This window comes from Myotis brandtii, unplaced genomic scaffold (assembly GCF_000412655.1).
Source record: "Myotis brandtii unplaced genomic scaffold, ASM41265v1 scaffold265, whole genome shotgun sequence".
Taxonomy (NCBI): domain Eukaryota; kingdom Metazoa; phylum Chordata; class Mammalia; order Chiroptera; family Vespertilionidae; genus Myotis; species Myotis brandtii.
The window spans coordinates 1,418,184-1,438,002 of NW_005360086.1; the positions used below are offsets into that span (position 1 = coordinate 1,418,184).

At 55.6% G+C, this 19,819-nt stretch overlaps 3 protein-coding genes across 4 annotated transcripts in view; 2 read left to right on the forward strand and 1 right to left on the reverse strand.

The window, feature by feature from the left end:
• XYLT2 (xylosyltransferase II) overlaps positions 1-11,035 on the forward strand; it is a 13,074-nt gene extending 2,039 nt beyond the window's left edge. Inside the window, exons 2-11 of one of the 2 annotated variants that reach the window (XM_014541174.1) lie at positions 3,737-4,229; positions 4,499-4,674; positions 4,931-5,133; positions 5,561-5,641; positions 5,779-6,019; positions 6,112-6,288; positions 6,501-6,763; positions 7,035-7,230; positions 8,101-8,434; positions 9,875-11,035. In XM_014541174.1, coding sequence (XP_014396660.1) covers positions 3,737-4,229; positions 4,499-4,674; positions 4,931-5,133; positions 5,561-5,641; positions 5,779-6,019; positions 6,112-6,288; positions 6,501-6,763; positions 7,035-7,230; positions 8,101-8,434; positions 9,875-10,197 — 2,487 coding nt within the window. In that variant the 3' untranslated portion in view covers positions 10,198-11,035. The remainder of the gene's footprint in view (positions 1-3,736; positions 4,230-4,498; positions 4,675-4,930; positions 5,134-5,560; positions 5,642-5,778; positions 6,020-6,111; positions 6,289-6,500; positions 6,764-7,034; positions 7,231-8,100; positions 8,435-9,874) is intronic. The other variant, XM_005868173.2, reaches the window with a different exon arrangement.
• Positions 11,036-13,652: 2,617 nt separating this feature from the next.
• Positions 13,653-19,730, reverse strand: MRPL27 (mitochondrial ribosomal protein L27). The gene is made up of 4 exons (XM_005868174.2): positions 19,644-19,730; positions 17,169-17,300; positions 16,705-16,772; positions 13,653-14,020 (listed from the first exon to the last, which is right to left on the reverse strand). Exons 1-4 carry the CDS (start codon positions 19,681-19,683, stop codon positions 13,814-13,816), a joined length of 447 nt encoding a protein of 148 aa, XP_005868236.1. The 5' UTR covers positions 19,684-19,730; the 3' UTR covers positions 13,653-13,813.
• Positions 19,731-19,758: 28 nt separating this feature from the next.
• The window catches only part of EME1 (essential meiotic structure-specific endonuclease 1), a 7,276-nt gene continuing 7,215 nt past the window's right edge, over positions 19,759-19,819 (forward strand). Inside the window, exon 1 of the mRNA XM_014541175.1 lies at positions 19,759-19,791. The gene's annotated coding sequence lies outside the window, so the exon portion shown is untranslated. The remainder of the gene's footprint in view (positions 19,792-19,819) is intronic.

Below are 19,819 nucleotides of genomic sequence, written 5' to 3' on the forward strand. Positions count from 1 at the left end.
GACCCCCCAGAAGCGCCTGGCTGGCAGCGGCGCGTGGGGAAGTGGAGGCCGGGGGTGGAACTCAGTCCAGCAACTGAGGGAACAGGGAGTGACCCCGAGGGAAAGACCTACTCGTGTCCGAGGCGCGGCTTTCTTAGCCCAGCGACGGGTCTTGGGCAGGAGATGCCAGAGGGGGGTGGGGGAACGTGAACTGGTGAGTTGACCTCGGGGAATTGGCTCCAAGGGAGTGGCGGCCGCAGCAGCTGGCTTAGTAGAGCCCCAGGCCCTGGAGCGGGGCAGACCCACCCTGCTCACTCCCAGGTCCCTGCGCCCCAAGGTCTGAGGTGCTGACACTCTTGGCTGACCATGGTTTCAGCTAGAGGCCCGCGTACGTCCTTCCCAATGTGGTCAGGAGTCCACTGGGGGTCTAGAGCTGTCCTGGAAGGTGGGGGAGGAAGGGCCAAATCCCAGCCCTACGCTGTGGGCCAGAGGGCAGAGTTCCCCTGTGCCCACCCCGCCCCCTGGGGTTGGGTGACTCGGGCTCTGAGGCGGGCGCTCTGTTTGCCTGGTCCTGTCCTCTCGGGCCTCTCCGCCTGGCAGGGTGAAGACCACTTTCCCTCTGTGCATCTGGGCCGTCAGGGAGGCCTGGTGTGGAGGCTGGTTGAAGGGCTGTCCTTGCCTTTTTTGGGGAGAACCTAGAGGCTGGGATGGTGAGAGGAGATGGGACATAGTCACGGGAGACCATAACTCCTAACGGAGCGGGGGGTGGGGCGTGGGAGCCTTGCTCTGGGCATCTGAAGGAATGAGCTTATTCTATGGACCAATGAGTAGGAGGAAGAGACTGTTTGGGGCTCAGTGTTAGAAGGCTCTTCCGGCAGAGGAGACATCCTAAGACCGAACCCCGGAGGAGGTGAGCAGGGGCCAGCGGCCTCTGGGGAGGGGCACAGCGAAACCTCTGAGGCTTCTCAGAAACAAATAGCCCCGAGCAGCCGCATAACCCTGTGAATCTCTGGATGGCCTGAGAGCCTGTGCAGGCTTGAAGTCCCTGCTGCCCTGGGGTGGGGCCCTGGGGCAGAGGCGTGGTTGGGATCCCCCTTCCCACCTCTCCCTGGCAGAAGCTGCTAAGGAAATCCTGGGCTGGAATGGAAGATGATCCTTGGTGATTGAGACTGTGTAGTCCACGTAGCCATCAGTGCTTGGCCCCCTCAGCAGCCACCTCACCAGGTCTTGGGGTTACCGGGCAACATCACCTAGAGCTTAGGAAGGTGGGCACTGAAGTTGGACTGCCCCACTTGGCCGTCCTGTGTCCTATTCCAGCGCTGCTGCTGAGTCGTGGGTGACCACTGACAAGTCACCTACCCTCTCTGTGCCCCCATCAGTGTCTCCCCTCACGATGGGGATCCTAATAGCACCTCTCTCGCTGGGCGACTGTAAAGGTTACATGAAAATGATGCCTGTGAAGTATTTGCAGGAGTTCCTGGCATCTGCTAAGCCATCAGTAAATAACTCGTTATCCCAGCACTGCACATTAGAGTAGGGACTCATTCATTCATTCAACAAATATTTACTAAGTCCTACTTGGTACCAAGCACTATGCTAATACTGGGAATACAGAAATAAACAACATAGACGGGGTCTCAGCCCTCACGGGCAGACAGTCTGCAGGGAGAGAGCCCCACAGGGGAAAGGAAACTCATTGGAATAACAAGGGGGCTGGTTTAGGTCCCTTGGTCTGGGAAGGCTTCTGGGGAAGGTAGCTTGTGAGCGGAAGGAGGAGAGGGGGGCAGAGTTTGGGCAGAAGGCCCTGAGTTGAATGGGCTCAGCTCAGCTGCCTTCAAGGAATGAAAGGAGGGTGTGGTAGGCTCCCTGGAAGAAGGCTCAGGAGTTAGTCCAGGACGCACCCCAGAGACCACAGTGAGGGCTGAGGGATTTAGTCTAAGTGCAGTGGGAAAGCCCAGAAGGGGGCTGCGCAGCGATGGGATCTGATGTGCACTCAGGATGCACACTCTGCCGTCTGTGGCGGGGGCTGGCGTGGAGACCAGGATGATCATTAACATCCAGAGAGCCAGTTTATCGAAGCTTCCACACGCACTGCCTCGCCGCTCCTTCTAAATGCAGCCTGAGCAGTCCCAGGGAGGTGGGGTGTGGGGCAAGCGGTGCTGCTCTCTCTGTTTTCCCGGGCTCAGAGGATCCCGGGGAGTTGCAGAGCCCGGAGGTGGCAGAGGACTTCAAATGCCTTCGCAGGGGGGAGGGGGGGCGGGGTTTAGAGGCCAGAAGGCATCCAGGTCAGAGGGACAGTCCCCACCCTCCGTAATCAGAGGGGACCCTGCCCTCAGGGACTCTGACCTCAAGGACTCCTGGGGACAGCTCCTCTAGCAGCCCTGCAGCTGCCCATCTGCACATGCCTGGAAGGGGGCAGGGCCAGGGGCTGGCTGTCCACCAAGGACCCTCTTCTCCCCCATTCCTCACTGCTGCCTCCTGGCCCCCCAGCCTCCTCAGGGATTGCCCTTCTCCGTGGCAGCCTGCTCCCTGCTGCAGTGCAGGGCACCAGCATGCCCATCTCCTCCCACATCCTGCCTCCCACCACAGCCGGCCTGGCCCTGTGCCCTGGACCCTGCCCTCCTGACCAGCTTTCTGACTCGCTGAGACTGGCCCCCACCCTGAGAGCAGCCCACAGCTCCTCTGCCATCTCTGCCCACCTGAGCTTGAGGGTATCTTTGTCCATTGTGTGGCCAGATCAGACGTCGCCAGGTTGACACTCAGCTCAGGGGAGCTGCATTCACCTTTCCTGGGGACTGCCCAGTTCAAGGTGTCCTCTCCTACGTGGGCACAGAACGGGGTCTGCTGCCTCCTCCCCGCCCTGCCCTCCCTCTTGCAGATGCCCCTTCTCAGATGGGAATAAACACTCCCGGCTCTCATGAGATGAGCGGGCTGGCTGGGTGCGGGGCATAAAGGGCATGAGTGCTAGGGTGGAGGCGTGGGGCTCTGGCCCTAAGGTGGCCGTCAGCCTGACATGTGAGGTGCCGTGCTCCACGCTCCAACAGGGAAGAGGAAGAAGGTCTTAGGGAGGTGAGGGGCAGAGAAAAACCAACACAACAGCGTCCAAAGGGTCTGCGGGCCTTGGGCCCTCTCTTGACATCACATTGGACTAGGTCCGTGGTCGGCAGACTGCGGCTCTTTGGCCCCTTGAGTGTGGCTCTTCCTAAGCCTTAGGAGTACCCTAATTAAGTTAACAACAATGTACCTACCTATATAGTTTAAGTTTAAAAAATTTGGCTCTCAAAAGAAATTTCAATCGTTGTACTGTTGATATTTGGCTCTGTTGACTAATGAGTTTGCTGACCACTGGTAGGTTCTCCTCCCCTTCCAGCAATAATAATTATCAAGTTCTAGCCTCTGCCAGGAGCTTTACATTCTTCCGTTTCACTCATTCATTCGACAAATATTTGCTGAGTGTGCACCACGGCGGGACATTCTGGGCTCTCAGGATACATCAGTGAGCAGAGCAGGCCCTGTCCTCCTGAAGCTGTCATTCTTGGAAGGGGAGGGGCACAGAATAACAATATAAATACGTGGTGGGAGGAGAGAAGGCAGCAAGTGCTAATGGGAAAATAAAGCAGAGATGAGGGCGGGCTGGAGTTTTAGATACAGTGTTACCATGGGCCATACTGAGAAGATGCCACCTGAGCCAAGAATTGAAGGAGGCAGCAGAGGAGAGTGACTGTCCCAGTGACCTGTGCCTGCCTGTCTTTTACAGAAAGGAAGACAGAGGAAGCCACGGCCCCTGGACCCCGGCGAGGGCTCCAAGGACACAGACAGCTCGGCGGGGCGGCGGGGCAGCGCCGGCAGAAGGCATGGGCGCTGGCGGGGCCGTGCCGAGAGCCCAGGTGTGCCCGTGGCCAAAGTGGTGCGGGCAGTTACCAGCCGGCACAGAGCTAGCCGGAGGGTCCCTCCCGCCCCACCCCCAGAGGCCCCTGGCCGCCAGAACCTGAGTGGGGCAGCAGCCGGGGAGGCGCTGGTCGGGGCAGCTGGCTTCCCCCCACATGGAGACACAGGGAGTGTGGAGGGCGCCCCCCAGCCCACGGACAATGGCTTCACCCCGAAGTGCGAGATTTTGGGCAAGGACGCGCTGTCCGCACTGGCCCGGGCCAGCTCCAAGCAGTGCCAGCAAGAGATCGCCAATGTGGTGTGCCAGCACCAGGCCGGGAGCCTCATGCCCAAGGTTGTGCCCCGGCACTGCCAACTGGCTGGTAAGGGACAGGCCTGGGTGGAGAGGTGGTAGCCCCGGGAGGTGACATGGCAGGGACCCCACCCCCACGTCTCAGAGGAGACAGCTCAGAGGGGCGCACCTCCTTGCCTGGCTGGTGACGAGCACGCCAAGTGGCAGAGGGGGCCCTGGCCCAGGAGCGTTGGGCTCCACGTCCAGGATTCTTCCTCGGACGGCAGGCGGCTCCCTCTTCCCATCTGGCCTCCACCCTGCGACAGGCAGGGCCTCACTGATGCCCTGCTCTCCTCACAGGGAAGGTGAACCCCGGCCTCCAATGGGAGGAGACCCGGGCCCAGCAGCCCGTGGAGGGCCCCCCGGTACGAATCGCCTACATGCTGGTGGTGCACGGCCGCGCCATCCGCCAGCTGAAGCGTCTCCTCAAGGCCGTCTACCACGAGCAGCACTTCTTTTATATCCACGTGGACAAGGTACCGTGGGGAGACCCAGGGGTTCTGGGTGAGCAGAGCGGAAACCAGGAAGGTCACAGACACACAGGGTTTCTGACAGGGTTTCTCCCCAGAGTTAGGGGAACAGGCCTTGAATAGGATGCAGCCAGCACCAGGTGACATGTGCTCTCCATTGCCAGTTGTACTCTGTCCCGGGTTGGGGTCGGGTGGGTGGGGAGGTCGTAATGCTGAGGGCCCACCTACAGCTGCTAAGAATCTTCCCCTCTCCCCCCCTTAGCGCTCCAACTACCTGCACCGGGAGGTGGTGGAGCTGGCCCGGCGGTATGATAATATCCGCGTGACGCCCTGGCGCATGGTCACCATCTGGGGCGGGGCCAGCCTGCTGAGGATGTATCTGCGGAGCATGCAGGACCTGCTGGAGGTGCCTGGCTGGGCCTGGGACTTCTTCATCAACCTCAGTGCCACCGACTACCCAACCAGGTGGGGGGTGCTCTGGACCTCCCGATGGGAGGGGGCACATGTGGGCACTGGGGTTGGAGGGCCCTGGTAGACCCCTTCCCCTCCCCAGGCCTCATTCTGGGATCCACGCAGCCCAGACTCCTTCTCCTCTCTTGGCCCCAGCCATGTTTTAGGGGAGGGGTTAGTGAATGATGATGTCAGGATTGAGAGTGACAAGAGATGGGGAAGAGGAGGAGCCAGAGGTGTGTACGGGGGGTGCTGGGTTAGACAGCAAGGGGTACAGGAAGGATGGGGTGGTCTTTCTCCGGGCCTCAGGTACCCATTACCCTGGGGTAGGGCACATGGCCTGGAGGCCAAGAGGTGAAGGTGACGAGGGCTGGAGAGAGTCCACTCTGGGCCAGTGACTGAGCAACCCCTCACACGCTGCCCACACCCATTCCCTCTCCAGGACCAACGAGGAGCTGGTGGCTTTCCTGTCCAAGAACCGGGACAAGAATTTCCTCAAGTCACATGGCAGGGACAACTCCAGGTGAGGGGCTGGGGGAGGGGGCCCTGGTCTCAACACAACCCCTCCCACAGGGGGGATGTGGGTGCCCAGCAAACCAATCACAGATGGAGGAGTGCTGGTTCCTAGGCGGATGGGACCCCACCCTACGCAACCCCCAGCCTGGGCTGGTCTGCTCCCCACAGGTTCATCAAGAAACAGGGCCTGGACCGGCTCTTCCATGAATGTGACTCGCACATGTGGCGCCTGGGCGAACGGCAGATCCCGGCGGGCATCGTGGTGGACGGCGGCTCCGACTGGTTCGTGCTGACGCGCAGTTTCGTGGAGTACGTGGTGTACACGGACGACCCGCTCGTGGCCCAGCTGCGCCAGTTCTACACCTACACGCTGCTCCCAGCCGAGGTGGGTGGCCCGACCCTGACCCAGGCTGGGGAGGGCGCATGGTGGGGTGCCCGCCGCTCACCGCCCGCCCTGCCCTGCCCTGCCCCCTGCAGTCCTTCTTCCACACGGTGCTGGAGAACAGCCCGGCCTGCGAGAGCCTCGTGGACAACAACCTGCGGGTCACCAACTGGAACCGCAAGCTGGGCTGCAAGTGCCAGTACAAGCACATCGTGGACTGGTGCGGCTGCTCCCCCAACGACTTCAAGCCGCAGGACTTCCTCCGGCTGCAGGTGCTCCCCCGGTCCCAGTCGCTGCCCCTTGCTAGGGCCTCGCCCCGGCCTTTCGCCAGGTCAGAAAGGACTCAGGGTGGGCCAATCAGAGGAGCTAGGGCCTTCACCGGGAGCTGCCCTCGGGGCTCTGGGGTGACTGTGGCCAATCTGGGATGCTGGAGGGGGCCCCTGGGGCCTCCAGACCCCTTACCATGCTGGCTCTCCCCCTCCAGCAAGTCTCTAGGCCCACCTTCTTCGCCCGGAAGTTTGAGTCCACTGTGAACCAGGAGGTCCTGGAAATTCTGGACTTCCACCTGTATGGCAGCTACCCGCCCGGCACGCCAGCCCTCAAGGCCTACTGGGAGAACACCTATGACGCGACCGATGGCCCCAGCGGGCTCAGTGATGTCATGCTCACCGCTTACACCGCCTTTGTCCGCCTCAGCCTACGCCATGCCGTCACTACTGCGCCCGCGCCGGCCACCCCTCTCTGCAGGTGAGACCTTCTTCTGACATATTGCAGGCCCTCAGGGTGTGGTGACTTAGGGGGAAGCCAATCAGAAAGAGACAGCCCCTGCTCCCAGGGAGCCCCAGTCTCAGGCAGGGGGAAATGCAACAAAAACACAGCACATAGGTGCTGTGGGTGTGAGATTTGGGGCAAAGGAAGTACCTGGGAATGGGAGTCCCCAGAGCCCCCTCCCTGGGACTCCAGACCACGTTGGATATGCTGATGGCATCTCCCTTTCTCCCTGCTGGAACCTTCTTAGGTTTGAGCCCAGGGGCTTGCCGTCCAGCGTGCACCTGTATTTCTATGACGACCATTTCCAGGGCTACCTGGTGACGCAGGAGGTGCAGTCCTCAGCGGAGGGGCCGGCAGAGACGCTTGAGATGTGGCTGATGCCCCAGGGGTCGCTGAAGCTGTTGGGGCGCAGTGACCAGGCCAGCCGGCTCCAGAGTTTGGAGGTGCGACATCTGACCCCCAGCAAGACTCAGGGTAGCGGGAAGAGAGGGACAGACACTGAGAGAGGGGCAAGGACTGGGTTAGGCCTTTCAGGACTGGGTTCATGGGCCCTTCTTACCCAGTGACGGCAGCTTTGGCGGCGCCTCGTGCACATGCCTGGCCCCCACCCTCCCCCCGCATGCACACATGGAGGAGCAGGGCCCCCTGGGGTGACACACAGAGAGGGGACTAGTTACGCTGTAATGCAAACTCATCTTCTAAACTGCCAGGGCTTTCTTCTAGATCGGTGGTTTTCAACCGGTGGGTCGCGACCCCTTTGGGGGTCGAACGACCCTTTCACAGGGGTCGCCTAAGACCATCGGAAAACACATATATAATTACATATTGTTTTTGTGATTAATCACTATGCTTTAATTATGTTCAATTTGTAACAATGAAAATACATCCTGCATATCAGATATTTACATTACGATTCATAACAGGGGGGTCACCCAACATGAAGAACTGTATTAAAGGGTCGCGGCATTAGGAAGGTTGAGAACCACTGTAGGGACTTGGACATTCCCTTCAGGCCATAGGTGAGGCCGTTCAGTGTCTCTCATTCTCTTCCTCGGAGACCTTGGCTTCCTGTGGGGTGGTCTGCGGGCAGGGCCTGGAACCTTGTCTGCCTTCCTGCCCCGCCATTGCAGAGCAGGTTGGAATGCGAGCCTAGAAAGAAGTCTAGTCCAAGACCTTCATTTTGCAGATGGGGAAACTGGGACCCGGAAGGAGACAGTGACTAGCTCGAGGTCACACAGTGCGTTAGAGGCAGCATCAGAGCAGAGAGAAGGACTTTTCCCCAGGCTCCTGCCCATCTGCCTCCCTCCTTACAGGTTGGCACTGAGTGGGACCCCAAAGAGCGTCTTTTCCGGAACTTCGGGGGGTTGCTGGGACCATTGGATGAGCCTGTGGCCATGCAGCGCTGGGCCCGGGGCCCCAACCTCACAGCCACCGTGGTGTGGATCGACCCCACCTACGTGGTGGCCACGTCTTACGACATCGTGGTCGACGCAGAGACCGAGGTCACTCAGTACAAGCCCCCACTGAGCCGGCCCCTGCGGCCGGGGGCCTGGACGGTTCGACTGCTTCAGTTTTGGGAACCCGTAGGGGAGACCCGCTTCCTCGTGCTGCCCTTGACCTTCAACCGCAAACTACCTCTCAGGAAAGGTAAGGACCTAGTTCCCAGATGTGCCCAGAGGCCAGGGAGGTGACCCCAGGAAGCTGACCGTCAGAGCTAAGCCCCCATAGCCAGAGAAGGGAAGGGGGAAGGCTGGGAACTTGATGGTCTGGCCCTTAGCATCCTGGGGCTCTGCCGTGGCATGAAAGGGGAGCTGTGGAGTCAGGTAGGCTTGGCTTTGGAACAGCTCTGACACTTTAATTGGGCTTTTAGCCTTGGCCATCTATTTCCTAAGCCTCAGTCTTATTACGTGTAAAGTGGGAGCTAATGTAACTATCGGAGCGCTCCCCATGACTCCACTCAAACTAGCTTGTATGAAAAAGGGGGTTATTGGAAGAATGCAGGCTGTGCCCCAAGGCCCCAGGAAATGTCTCAGATCTCACAGGGCGTCAGAGGTGCTTTCTCAGATGCTCTGGGGCCTCTTGCCCTTCTCTCTGTGTTAGCCTCCGGCGTGGATTCCCGATACATGACACATGGCCTCTCAGGGCAACAGAGACTGACCAGGGCCTCTTGGTCCCCAGGTGTCACATTCTTGGGACAGCATATCTGTGCCCGGTGGGCAGGGTCCCATAGCTCTCCACCCATTTGGCTGAGGTTAAGGGAGCAGACCCTGAACACAGGTATAGGATGCAGGTTCCCCAGGGGGGCAGGGGGGGGGGATCTAGGGGGAGGTATGTCTCCCAAGTAACTAGTCCCTAGGAGACATTCGGGATGAGTATGTGGTAAACGTGTCAGGTATGAATAGGTGGTAGATGTTTCCTTCCTCTGGCCACATCCTGTCATAGAGAAGGTGGATCAGACTGGGGGTAACCCAGAGGAGGATGGAGTAGTGGGGGCTGTGGCAGATCCAGAGCAGGCAGCCGCACCCCTGCTTTCCTAGGACTCAGCCTGACAGGGGCTGAGGGAGGAATGGAGGCAGCCCCACAGCAGGCAGGTATAGGAGCCGAGCGCTGAGCAGGCTGGATTTTTATAGACAGAGGGTGTTCTAAGCGGAGGGAGCACAGTTGGCAGGTGTCCGGGGCATGGGGGAAGCAGAGTGGAGGGCAGTGGGATGCAGGAGTGGCAGGAAAGAAGGCTGGCGAAGCAGGGCCCCACAGCTGGAGGGCCTGGGCATGAGGCTTCCGACGGCTCTGGGAACCACTGGAGATGGTTGAGAAGGGGCGGGAAAGTTACCTTATTTTCTAATGTGCTTCGAACCTACTGTTTTACTGAATCCTCCAGTGGGGAATTCAGCGGTGACTGTCTTGATTTTATAAACTGATGGTTCCACAGGCACAGAAAGTCCTGGGGATTAGCCCAGGGCACTCGGCAAGGTGTGACTCAGTAGCAGACCTGGGACAGAACTGGGGTGCCCAGGCCTGACTTCCCAGGTCTGGCCTTCATGGAATCAGTGGGGCCAGCGTGCTGACTGCGTGCTCTTGCACCCCCAGATGAAGCCAGCTGGCTGCATGCCGGGCCCCCCCACAACGAGTACATGGAGCAGAGTTTCCAGGGCCTGAGTGGCATCCTGAGCCTGCCTCAGCCGGAGCCCGCCGAGGAGGCCGCCCGGCGGCACGCCTTGCTCACGGGCCCGGCGCTCGAGGCCTGGACAGATGGGGAACTGAGTGGCTTCTGGTCTGTGGCTGGACTGTGCGCCACGGGCCCCTCCGCCTGCCCCTCCCTGGAGCTCTGCAGACGGACCAGCTGGAGCTCTCTGTTCCCCGACCCCAAATCGGAGCTGGGGCCTGTCAAAGCCGACGGGCGACTCAGGTAGCAGGGCCCAGCCAGCACCTCCAGAACACCGGGGAATTGCACCTTACAGACAATGGAGGGCTGTCCCCCCACACACAAGGACCAGAGGCCCAGGCAACACACCCGTGACAGCCATCAAGAACCCGCAAGGAACATGGGCGTAGTCCTTACTACTGCTGATGGCTCTGCTGGGGACCAGCGGGTGGCAGAAATGTGGGGAGAAGGGCTCCAGTTTCCACGCCCCACGCTTCCAATCCTTCTCCACTAGTTTTTTTTTTTTTAAAGGAAAATGGGTGGTGGGGGAGGAACTGGAAACAAAAGATGTGCAATAGGGCTCAGAGGAGCCCCAGGAAGTGGGCCATGGCTCTGGGGAGCAGGGCCTGATGAGCCCATCTGCTGTTGCTCTGGGGGTGGGGCCTGCCTCCCTCTCCAGGGCCTCGCCCCCAGCCTGGGCCTTGGCGCTCATGGCTGAGGCTCTGTAAGTGCCATCCCAGGCCCCAACGACCTGAGAACAGGTGATTTGGGGGAGCACTGCAGAGCTGGACTCGAGTGGGACAGCCTCTCCTCTCGTGGCCAGGGGACCGCAGTGAGGGGCTGGGGCAGGCTCTAGGGCTTCCCAGCATGCCCTGCTCCTTGATGGGAAAGGCAAGACACCAGGGCCTACTGAGACCAGTGCAGTCTCCCAGGCACCCAGAACTGCAAGCAGGGCCGGGGCTCCTGCCTGTGGGGCGAGCCCTCGCGAGCAGCGTGGGAAGAACTCTTGGCCAGGGCTCTCAGAAGAGCCTGGAGCAGCATTGTGCCTGAAGCTCAGTGTGGAGTCTGATATATGCAACAGAAGAAATATATCTCTATCTCTCTAAGCCGAGCCTCTGTGTTTTTCCTCCGGGCGTCGGAAGCCGTCACCCTTAGGCCTTCTCCTCCTACAAGTCTCGGCTGACACTTTGGCAGCCAGGAGGTGGAGGTCTCATTCCAGAATGGCGACAGCTTAGAATCTACCCAAGAACCAGAAGGGATGCAAAAACCCATCTAATTCAGCTCTGTCTTTTTCGGAGGGGTGAAGAGACTTCATTGCCTCCCAGGAGGCCTGCCGGAGAGCCTGTTCAGTTCCTGAGAGTCCTGACCCAGCACCTCCTCCCCTGCCGCCAGGCCAAGGCAGATGCTGCTGCTCTGGTGTCTCCAGGGCTCATCCCAGAAGCCCTCCTCACTCTGCTTCCTGCCCAGTCCTGAGTATGGAGCGCCCTCAAGAACAGAGGGTCACGGCCATGGCCCACCGGCTCCCTTCAGAGCTAACCCCTTGAGGGCCATGATGGGAAGGGTCATCAGCTTCCCTCCTCTCCTGCCATTGTTAGCAGGGGCTCTCAGAAGCAGTCCTTCACCTTACTTCACGTGGGGGTGAGGGTGAAGGGTTCTTAGCCTTTATCAGCCAGTCACGCTCGCCTGGTCAGCTCAGCCTGCCCTGGCTGCCGCATGTGAAGTTTGATCCCTTGAGGGCCATGGTGGGAAGGGTCATCAGCTTCCCTCCTCCTCTCCTGCCATTGTTAGCAGGGGCTCTCAGTAGCAGTCCTTCACCTTACTTCACGTGGGGGTGAGGGTGAAGGGTTCTTAGCCTTTATCAGCCAGTCACGCTCGCCTGGTCAGCTCAGCCTGCCCTGGCTGCCGCATGTGAAGTTTTCCTAGTGGCCAGGAGAGGGCACCCCTGACCACCAATAAGGGCATTGGGTTTTTCCATTTGTTTAGCCACTGTGCTGACCCCTGTGTGCAGTATCTCGTTAAATCCTCAGAATCCTTTGAGGCAGGCTTTTCTTACCTTCATTTAGCACATCCAGAAACTGAAATGATGAGCCCAAAGTCACAACCATTAGGTGGTGGCAGCAGGTTTCAGATGGAGCAGGCCTCCTGTCACTCTGTCACTACATTCTGCTAAGGGCAGGGACCTAACAGCAAGAACTCTAAGAAAATAGTGTTTGGGTTTAGGGGCTAAGATAACTGTTTTCTTCTGGCCCCTACTTTAGTGAACATTGGGAAGCTCTACTCCCGTTCTCTAGAATATTTTTCACATCAAATCTTAGGTAAATAAAAAGAAAAACTGAGGTCAGCACATTTGACCCAGGTAGTAAGTATCAGAACATTCAGACTGCTTGCTAAGGACTCGGACCAGCCTGCGAGTTTGACCCGGGCTGTGGCTCTGCTACTGTCAGGCTAGTGCAGGTTCTCAGTCTTACTGTGTGAGCTTGGGTGGGACACATGCCCCTGGTTCAGTCCCTGCCACTCTCACTGACACACCAGGTCCTCGTTACTCATTACTGTCACCTGCTGAACATCTTGCCTTTGCACTTTTAGTCCAGTGGATCGTGATCCTCACCAAAGGCTCTGAATTAATTGGCCTCAAGTGGGAACCCAACTACGACCAGGATGTCTGGGTTCAAAGCTCCCACAGGTGATTCTAACTTGCACACCTGCGTGAAGGACAAGTCCAGCCCCACCCCCATCGCTCTGGCGGCAAGTCTTGGCCCCATGAGTAGAATCACTGCAGACCAGGGACCAGGCTCCGCTGATTCCTGACAGACTCAGAGGACAGGCTTGGGGGTGAAGGCCCTCCTCTCCCGTCCTCTCCCCCATCCAGGTCAGTGCAGCTTCTCTGCCGACAGTGTTCCTCACCCCATCTTTCTGTAGGGTTAGCTCAGTCTAGGGGCTTGGGCTTGTCGAGGCTTCTTTGAAATCCTTCCCTGGGGTCAAGATCAGGATTCTCGTCAGGCAGTGGGGTAGTGGTGGGGGTGGGGGCTGGCTGGGGAAGGCAGGGGCCCGGGCGCTGCACAATTCCTTTGGAGGGAGAGCCAGGGCTTTTGTATTCTGTGACCTGCATGCCCAGTTTCCAGGCAACCACAGACATCTAGGTTTCAGTTGTGGTGGAAGCCAAGACCAGAGGATAGCCGATTGGCATTCAGAGCCCAGTTACCTGGGTCAATGGGAAGTGGGGTGGGGCAAAGTCAGCTGGGAGGGAATCTGGGAGTGCCAAGTGCAGAGATCCTGGCTGGCTGTGAAGCTCAACAGAAACCAAACCTAAGTCCTGAGCTTCACTTTGAGTCGTCCTTCATGATCCCCAGGACGGCTCCCCTCCCTGCTTCAGCACCATGGGACGCCGCACTGAGGTCCAGGCAGTGGACAGGTGCCAAGAGTCCTGGGGCCATCTCTGGAGTGCTTCCTCTGCTGGCCCCTCCTACCTGCTCTTCCCAGGGCCCAGCCCAACTTCTGTGGGATGCAGGAGGGGAAGGAGCAGTGACACCCTCAAGCACAAGCTCTCCCCTTCCTTCCCCTCTGGGGGATGGACTAAAACAATCCCCTCCTCAAAGAAAGTCCCCTCTTGCTCAAGCTCCTCTTTCCTGCTGGAGGTTCCCCCTGGGTGTGCACTAGAGAACATGCAAAAAGACCAACAAATCAATAAGCAGCTCCATCCAGGTTGTCCCCAAATACACAGACTCACGACTCCAACTAACTTTATTCTTGCCCCAGGTCAGGTCTCCAAAGTCACTTCACAGACTTCTTCCTCAGGAAGCCTTGTCACCCCAACCTTTGACTCTGGTACCACCCGCTCCTGTCACCTGGGCTCCAGTCTCAGTCCAACAGCCTCGACCAGGAGCTCAAAGCATAGCGACCAGTTTGAAGGTGCCCTCAGGCTTGGCAGGAACCACGTGGACAAAAGTCTTATAGAGCACAGCGCCCTTGGGCAGCCTGGTGACCAGATCCACAGCCTCCGAGTTGTTGGGGTTGGGCACGTAGACCTCCTTCGTGTAGCGGACGATCCCCTCCTCCAGGGCATACAGACACTTCCTCTTCCCCAGCCCCACCTGCAACACACAGACCTGCTCAGCTACAGGGAAAGCCAGGTAGGTGGGAAAGGGACCCTAGGAGCTACTCATGTCTGCGCAGCTGGCCAGAAGCCACACTGGCCAGATCCCAAAACAGGCCAGGAAAATGCCCCTACTCACTGCCCCTGGGAACTTGTTTCACTTAGACTTCAAAAACACTTAAACACTAGTCTGACATACATTTTCATTTATACAGTGACCTGTCAAGTGTAGGCTTTAACGAAACAACAGACCAAAGCTAGATGGACAATGTATATGCTAATAAAACATAATGATATTAGGTAATACTTAATATAGTGCTTACCAAGTATAAGCACTGTTCCAAGCCCTTTTACAATGGCTGATTCCGCAAGGAATCGGTCTCCCTCCTCCCTCCTGTCTGGGTGAACCAGATTCGGGGCTGTCAGGGCCCCAGCAGCAAGGTCTGGGTCAGTGTGCGTCATAGCTACTGGCTGGTCGTCTGGTCATTCTGGTTGTTTCAGTTGTTTGGTTGTAATGGTCACTTAGGCTTTTATATATATAGATAATAATTAAGCCCTTTTATAGCCATCAACCCATTTAGTTCTCACCTTGTTTAGTAGGTATTATTTCTGTTTTTCAGGTAAGTACGTCAAACAGTGATTAAATAAACTGTGTGTTGTACTTAGTTTTTTAACATTATATATTTTAACTTTTTTCTTAGAACTTGAGATTGGATGTGTGACAATTTTCACCCAGGCAGTCCAGCATTGCTTATTATTTCTCTGCTTAAAAGAAAGGACTCTGGAGTCAGGATGCTTCGTTCAGATCCCAGCACTACTACTTGTTATGTTTGATCTGGGCAAGTTACTTTACTTCAGAGTCTCATTTTTTTATCTACAAAATTGGGCTAATATTAACTACTTTATAAGGTTACCCTGAGGATTAAATGAATTAACAATCATAAAGAGTTTAGAATACTTAGAATACCCTAGCTCAGTGGTCGGCAAACTGCAGCTCCGCAAACTGTGGCATGCGAGCCACATGCGGCTCTTTGGCACCTTGAGTGTGGGCAAAATGGGGCTAATATTAACTACTTTATAAGGTTACCCAGAGGATTAAATGAATTAACAATCATAAAGAGCTTAGAATAGTTAGAATACCCTAGCTCAGTGGTCGGCAAACTGTGGCACGCGAGCCACATGCAGCTCTTTGGCACCTTGAGTGTGGCTCTTCCACAAAATACTGACTTCTGCGCATGGGCCACGAAGTTTCAATCACACTGTACATGAGCGCTCGCACGTGGTATTTTGTGGTATTTTGTGGAAGAGCCACACTCAAGGGGTCAAAGAGCCGCATGTGGCTCACGAGCTGCAGTTTGCCAACCACAGCCCTAGCTCAAAATATGTTGGCTCTTATTATTGTCATTATTTTAGCAAGTCCCAAGAGTTAACATAGCAACACAGTCTTAAGTTTTAAAATATAAAGCTACACAAATACAATCAATTCACATATGCATTAATATTTCTGAAATAACTATAGGTTACTATCAGTCCTTCTGTTCCTACTAAAATTGCTCAAAAAGGGGTGGGGTGTGGGGGCATTGATTAACAAGGAAACTAATTTTTTAATTGATTTGAGAGAGAGAAACATTAATGTGAGAGAGAAACATCAATCAGTTGCCTTTCACATGTGCCCTGTCCTGATATCAAACCCGCCACCTTTTGCTGTATGGGATGACATTCCAACCAACTGAGCCACACTGACCAGGGCTAAACTAATTTTAAAATAATGTGGAGGGAAAAGAAAAATAAATAAACAAACAAACAGCATAAATAAATAGAAAAATAAAATGTGAAGAGTACAGTACAGACCTGTGTTACCCAAGAAATTTCCTACCTCAGAAAGTAATCTTAACTTGTTGAACTGAAATCCCTGCTTGATATGGACCTAATTTCTGATATACACATTCAATTCTATTGTACTAAATTCAAGCTCTCTTTCAGCTACCTAGTAACAGCTTTATGCAAAGAAGGAATTCTTAGAAATAAAGAAAAATGAATACATTAAAATTAGTTTCCCAAGATTCAAAAATATCTTAAATCACTAGGCATCTTTTTCTCAAAGAACTGGGGTTTGGAAGGGAAACCAGTGCTATCCCTAGGCAGCAAACAGCGATTTGGGAGTCAGGCAGACAAGGTTCCAATCCCAGCTCTGTCACTTGGGCCCCTCCACTCTCTAAGTCTCTGGCACCTTACCTGTAAATGTAAAATGGAGATGATACCTACATACCTTATAGGGGTGGGGTAAGGAGTAAATGTAGGACCAGGAATCAGTAAAATGCTTGGCATTTGGTAAGTACCCAATAAATGCAACTGTTTTATTTTATTACTAGAGGCCTGGTGCACGAATTCGTGCATGGGTGGGGTTCCTTGGCCTGGACGGTGATTGGGGCTGGCCGGCTGGCCAGAGGAGGGACCACGGGAGGTTCGCTGGCAGTGGGAGGTTGGCTGTGGGAGCACACTGACCATCAGGCGGAAGCTCCTGCGTTGTGCGTCTGCCCCCTGGTGGTCAGTGCGCGTCACAGCGACCGGTCAACCAGTCATAACGGTCGCTTAGGCTTTTATATATATAGATTCCTGTGCTTAGGAGCATGGAGAGGTGGTCCCAGAAAAGAAATGGGGAGGGGGCACAAAACAACTCACATGGGCACCTGGGTGCCAGCGAAAGTTGCGCTGAGTCCCAAGGATGTTGCCGGCATGAACATAGTGACCTAGAAGAGAAGTCCACAAGTGCGCTGACTATGGGAAGCACAGCAAACTGCTAAGAAAACATGATGGCCCACACTGTCCTGACCCAAATGTCCTGACCCACACCGACCTCTAAGTCTGCCCCTGGATAAAAACCAACTCCCAGGTGGTCCAACGCAAGCAGCTCCGTCTCCGACCCAGCAGCCTCCTCTCCCGAGTCGCATGCCCAAGGTTAACACTATCTGCTCTTCCTCAGGCCCCTGACCCCGCCTCAGGTTTTATCTGACTCTTTAATCTGGAGCCAAATGCTCTGGTGAGCTAAGCAGAGAGCACTAGGCCAGGTTTTCCTGCTCTTCAAAGGAACGCCAGGGGCACAGACCAAGTACAGCTGGGAAATGAAAGCCAGGGCACACCCTCACCCTCCATTTTCTTGATGCCAAAGCGTTTGCCTGGTGACTTTCCACCGAGGTTTTTGGAGCTGCCACCTGTCTTCTTGGAAGCATATCTGACGGCAAGAGCTGCAGCCTGAGGGGGCCTCAGCAGGGCTGTAGCTGCAGAGAGAACAGAAATGCTGTTCAGACAGACTCTGTTTCTCCCCCCAGTGGGCCATTTGCTAGTTTGAGGGGTGGCAGGAGGCAGGAGCAGGGGAGGTGAGGAGGTATGTGAAGCAGAAATGCCACTTGGCTGTGTTGGTTTTCAGGGAGTGTCTCAAGCCCTTGGCCTTCTCCCACGGCAGGAGACAAGTCATTCCTTGTATTGTCCAGAGTGTAAGCACGGCATGGGATGTGTGTGTGTGTGGCCAGGGGGTGAGGGTGGGGCAGTAAAATATTAATGGGGGGAAGAAACCCCAAACACCATGTGCCCTGGGTCTTGACACATTCAGCCCTGTTGCAGAGAAACAAACACCACAGAAATAGAAGTCGGCAAGAGGACACCACAGAGCTGCCTGTTTCAGCCTCACTCACCATCATGCCCTCAAGGCTCCTAGCACTGTGGAGGGGCCAGACCACAGAGCCCAGCAACAGGACACCCAGAGAGACACCCACCACTTCCTTAGCCAGCCACCCATCCCCTGCACACCAAATACTTGTAAAAGAGCAGCTTCCCTGAGGATGGCTCCCACGGGATCCTGGGCATTCCGGAAGGCTGGACCCTGTCTTCAGCAAGCCCACCAAGCACAGGTCCAACCAAGAAGACTGACACTCTGCCCTGTTCATCTGACCTCTCTATACCCCTTCTAAGGTGCTCAGGGGCATTCGTTTTAAAAAGGAAAGTGAACTAAAACTCATACTAACGGAGATGTAAGCCGCTTGCTATATGACAAGCCCAGGGCTGGCAGTGCTTGCATTCAGGTCTCCAGGCACAGCCATGGTTAGCCAGGGACATGCCAGGTAGAAGAGATCTTGTGGGTCTCTGGAGCCTGTAAGTTCAGAGTTCCTAAAGCCTAAGTTTCTGAAGTTTTAATGAGAACTGAGACTAGCTGGGGCAAAACACCAGCGATAAGGATTTAGATAGACACATTAAATACATGTCCAGCACCACAGTCTACCTACATTTAAATACTGCTTCATTTGTTCACTTACTCACGTATTAAGCTCAGGAACCGGGCTTTTGCTTTACCTACATTATCTCATTCACAAACCTTCGCCCTTCACTCTACTCCTCAGTCTTCTTTTTCAAAGTAAGTGATGCTACTACCTATGCAGTTGCTCAGGCGGAAATCAAGGAGTCATCACAATTCCTTCCCTTTGCTCACCTCCATCTCCAGTTCACCAGCAAGCCCAACGGGTTCTACCTCCAAAAAAGACCTCAAATCCACCCATTTGCCTCCAAGTTCACTGACAGTAACATCTCGGCTAAATCATCGCTCATCTCTCAGGAGTCTGGTTTCCTGACTTCCACTCCTACCCTCTAGATCAGTGGTTCTCAACCTGTGGGTCGCTACCCCTTTGGAGGTCGAACGACCCTTTCACAGGGGTCGCCTAAGACCATCGGAAAACACATATATAATTACATACTGTTTTTGTGATTAAGCACTATGCTTTAATTATGTTCAATTTGTAACAATGAAAATACATCCTGCATATCAGATAATTTACATGATTCATCACAGTAGAAAAATTCCAGTGATGAAGTAGCAACGAAAATAATTTTATGGTTGGGGGTCACCACAACATGAGGAACTGTACTAAAGGGTCGCGGCATTAGGCAGGTTGAGAACCACTGCTCTAGATTCACATAAGAACAAGAGTTTGCTTCTCGAAGTTTAAAGCTGATTCGGGTCAGCTAAGCTTCCGGTCATCCTTCGGGTCTTAGCTTAGATGTTACCTCCTCGAGGGCTCCCCTGACCATTCAGCCTACACACACACACACACACACACATATACCGGCTTTTTTTCACAGCACTTGTTACTATTTACATTTCATTTGTGCTCATTTATTGGCGTAGTCACTAGAAAGAATCGTCCCGGGGATACTGACTATGTCTTCTTTTCTGCTGAGATCCCCAGTGTTTGGCACAAAGCCCTCCACCTGTTGAGCCAACAGACTAACTGTGTGAGCTCGGAGTGCCTGTTAGTAACCCATTTATATAGATGATATAAAGTGTCCAAACAAAGCCAGAGAAGGGAGGCGGTGAGCCCGTGTCACCAATCGCTAGGGAAGCTGCAGGTATTTACACTCCAGGCAGAGGAAGGACACGTGTGCCTCAAACCACCACCCACCGCTCGGCGCCCCAGCTATCACGTGATCAGCGACAGCGGCCCTGCAAACCTCGCGGCCCCGCACCCAGGGTCGTCCGCAGGGAGCGGCCTCCACCACCGCCCCTAAAGCTCCCTGCAAGGTCTCCGCTCCACCTCCACTCCGCCCCCCGGAACGGCCACGCGTCCCTTTACCAGCGGCCCGCGTCGTCAGCGCCAGCACCGCCGACGCCATGTTGGCCGTACAGTCGCTTCCGGTCTCACAAAGGTTCTGCTTCCGCTATCGGGAGATTTACTTCCGGGTCCTGCGTGACAACTCAAAGAGAAGCGGGAGAAGTTGCAGGTGAGCTAGTGCGCGCAGTGCGGGTGCT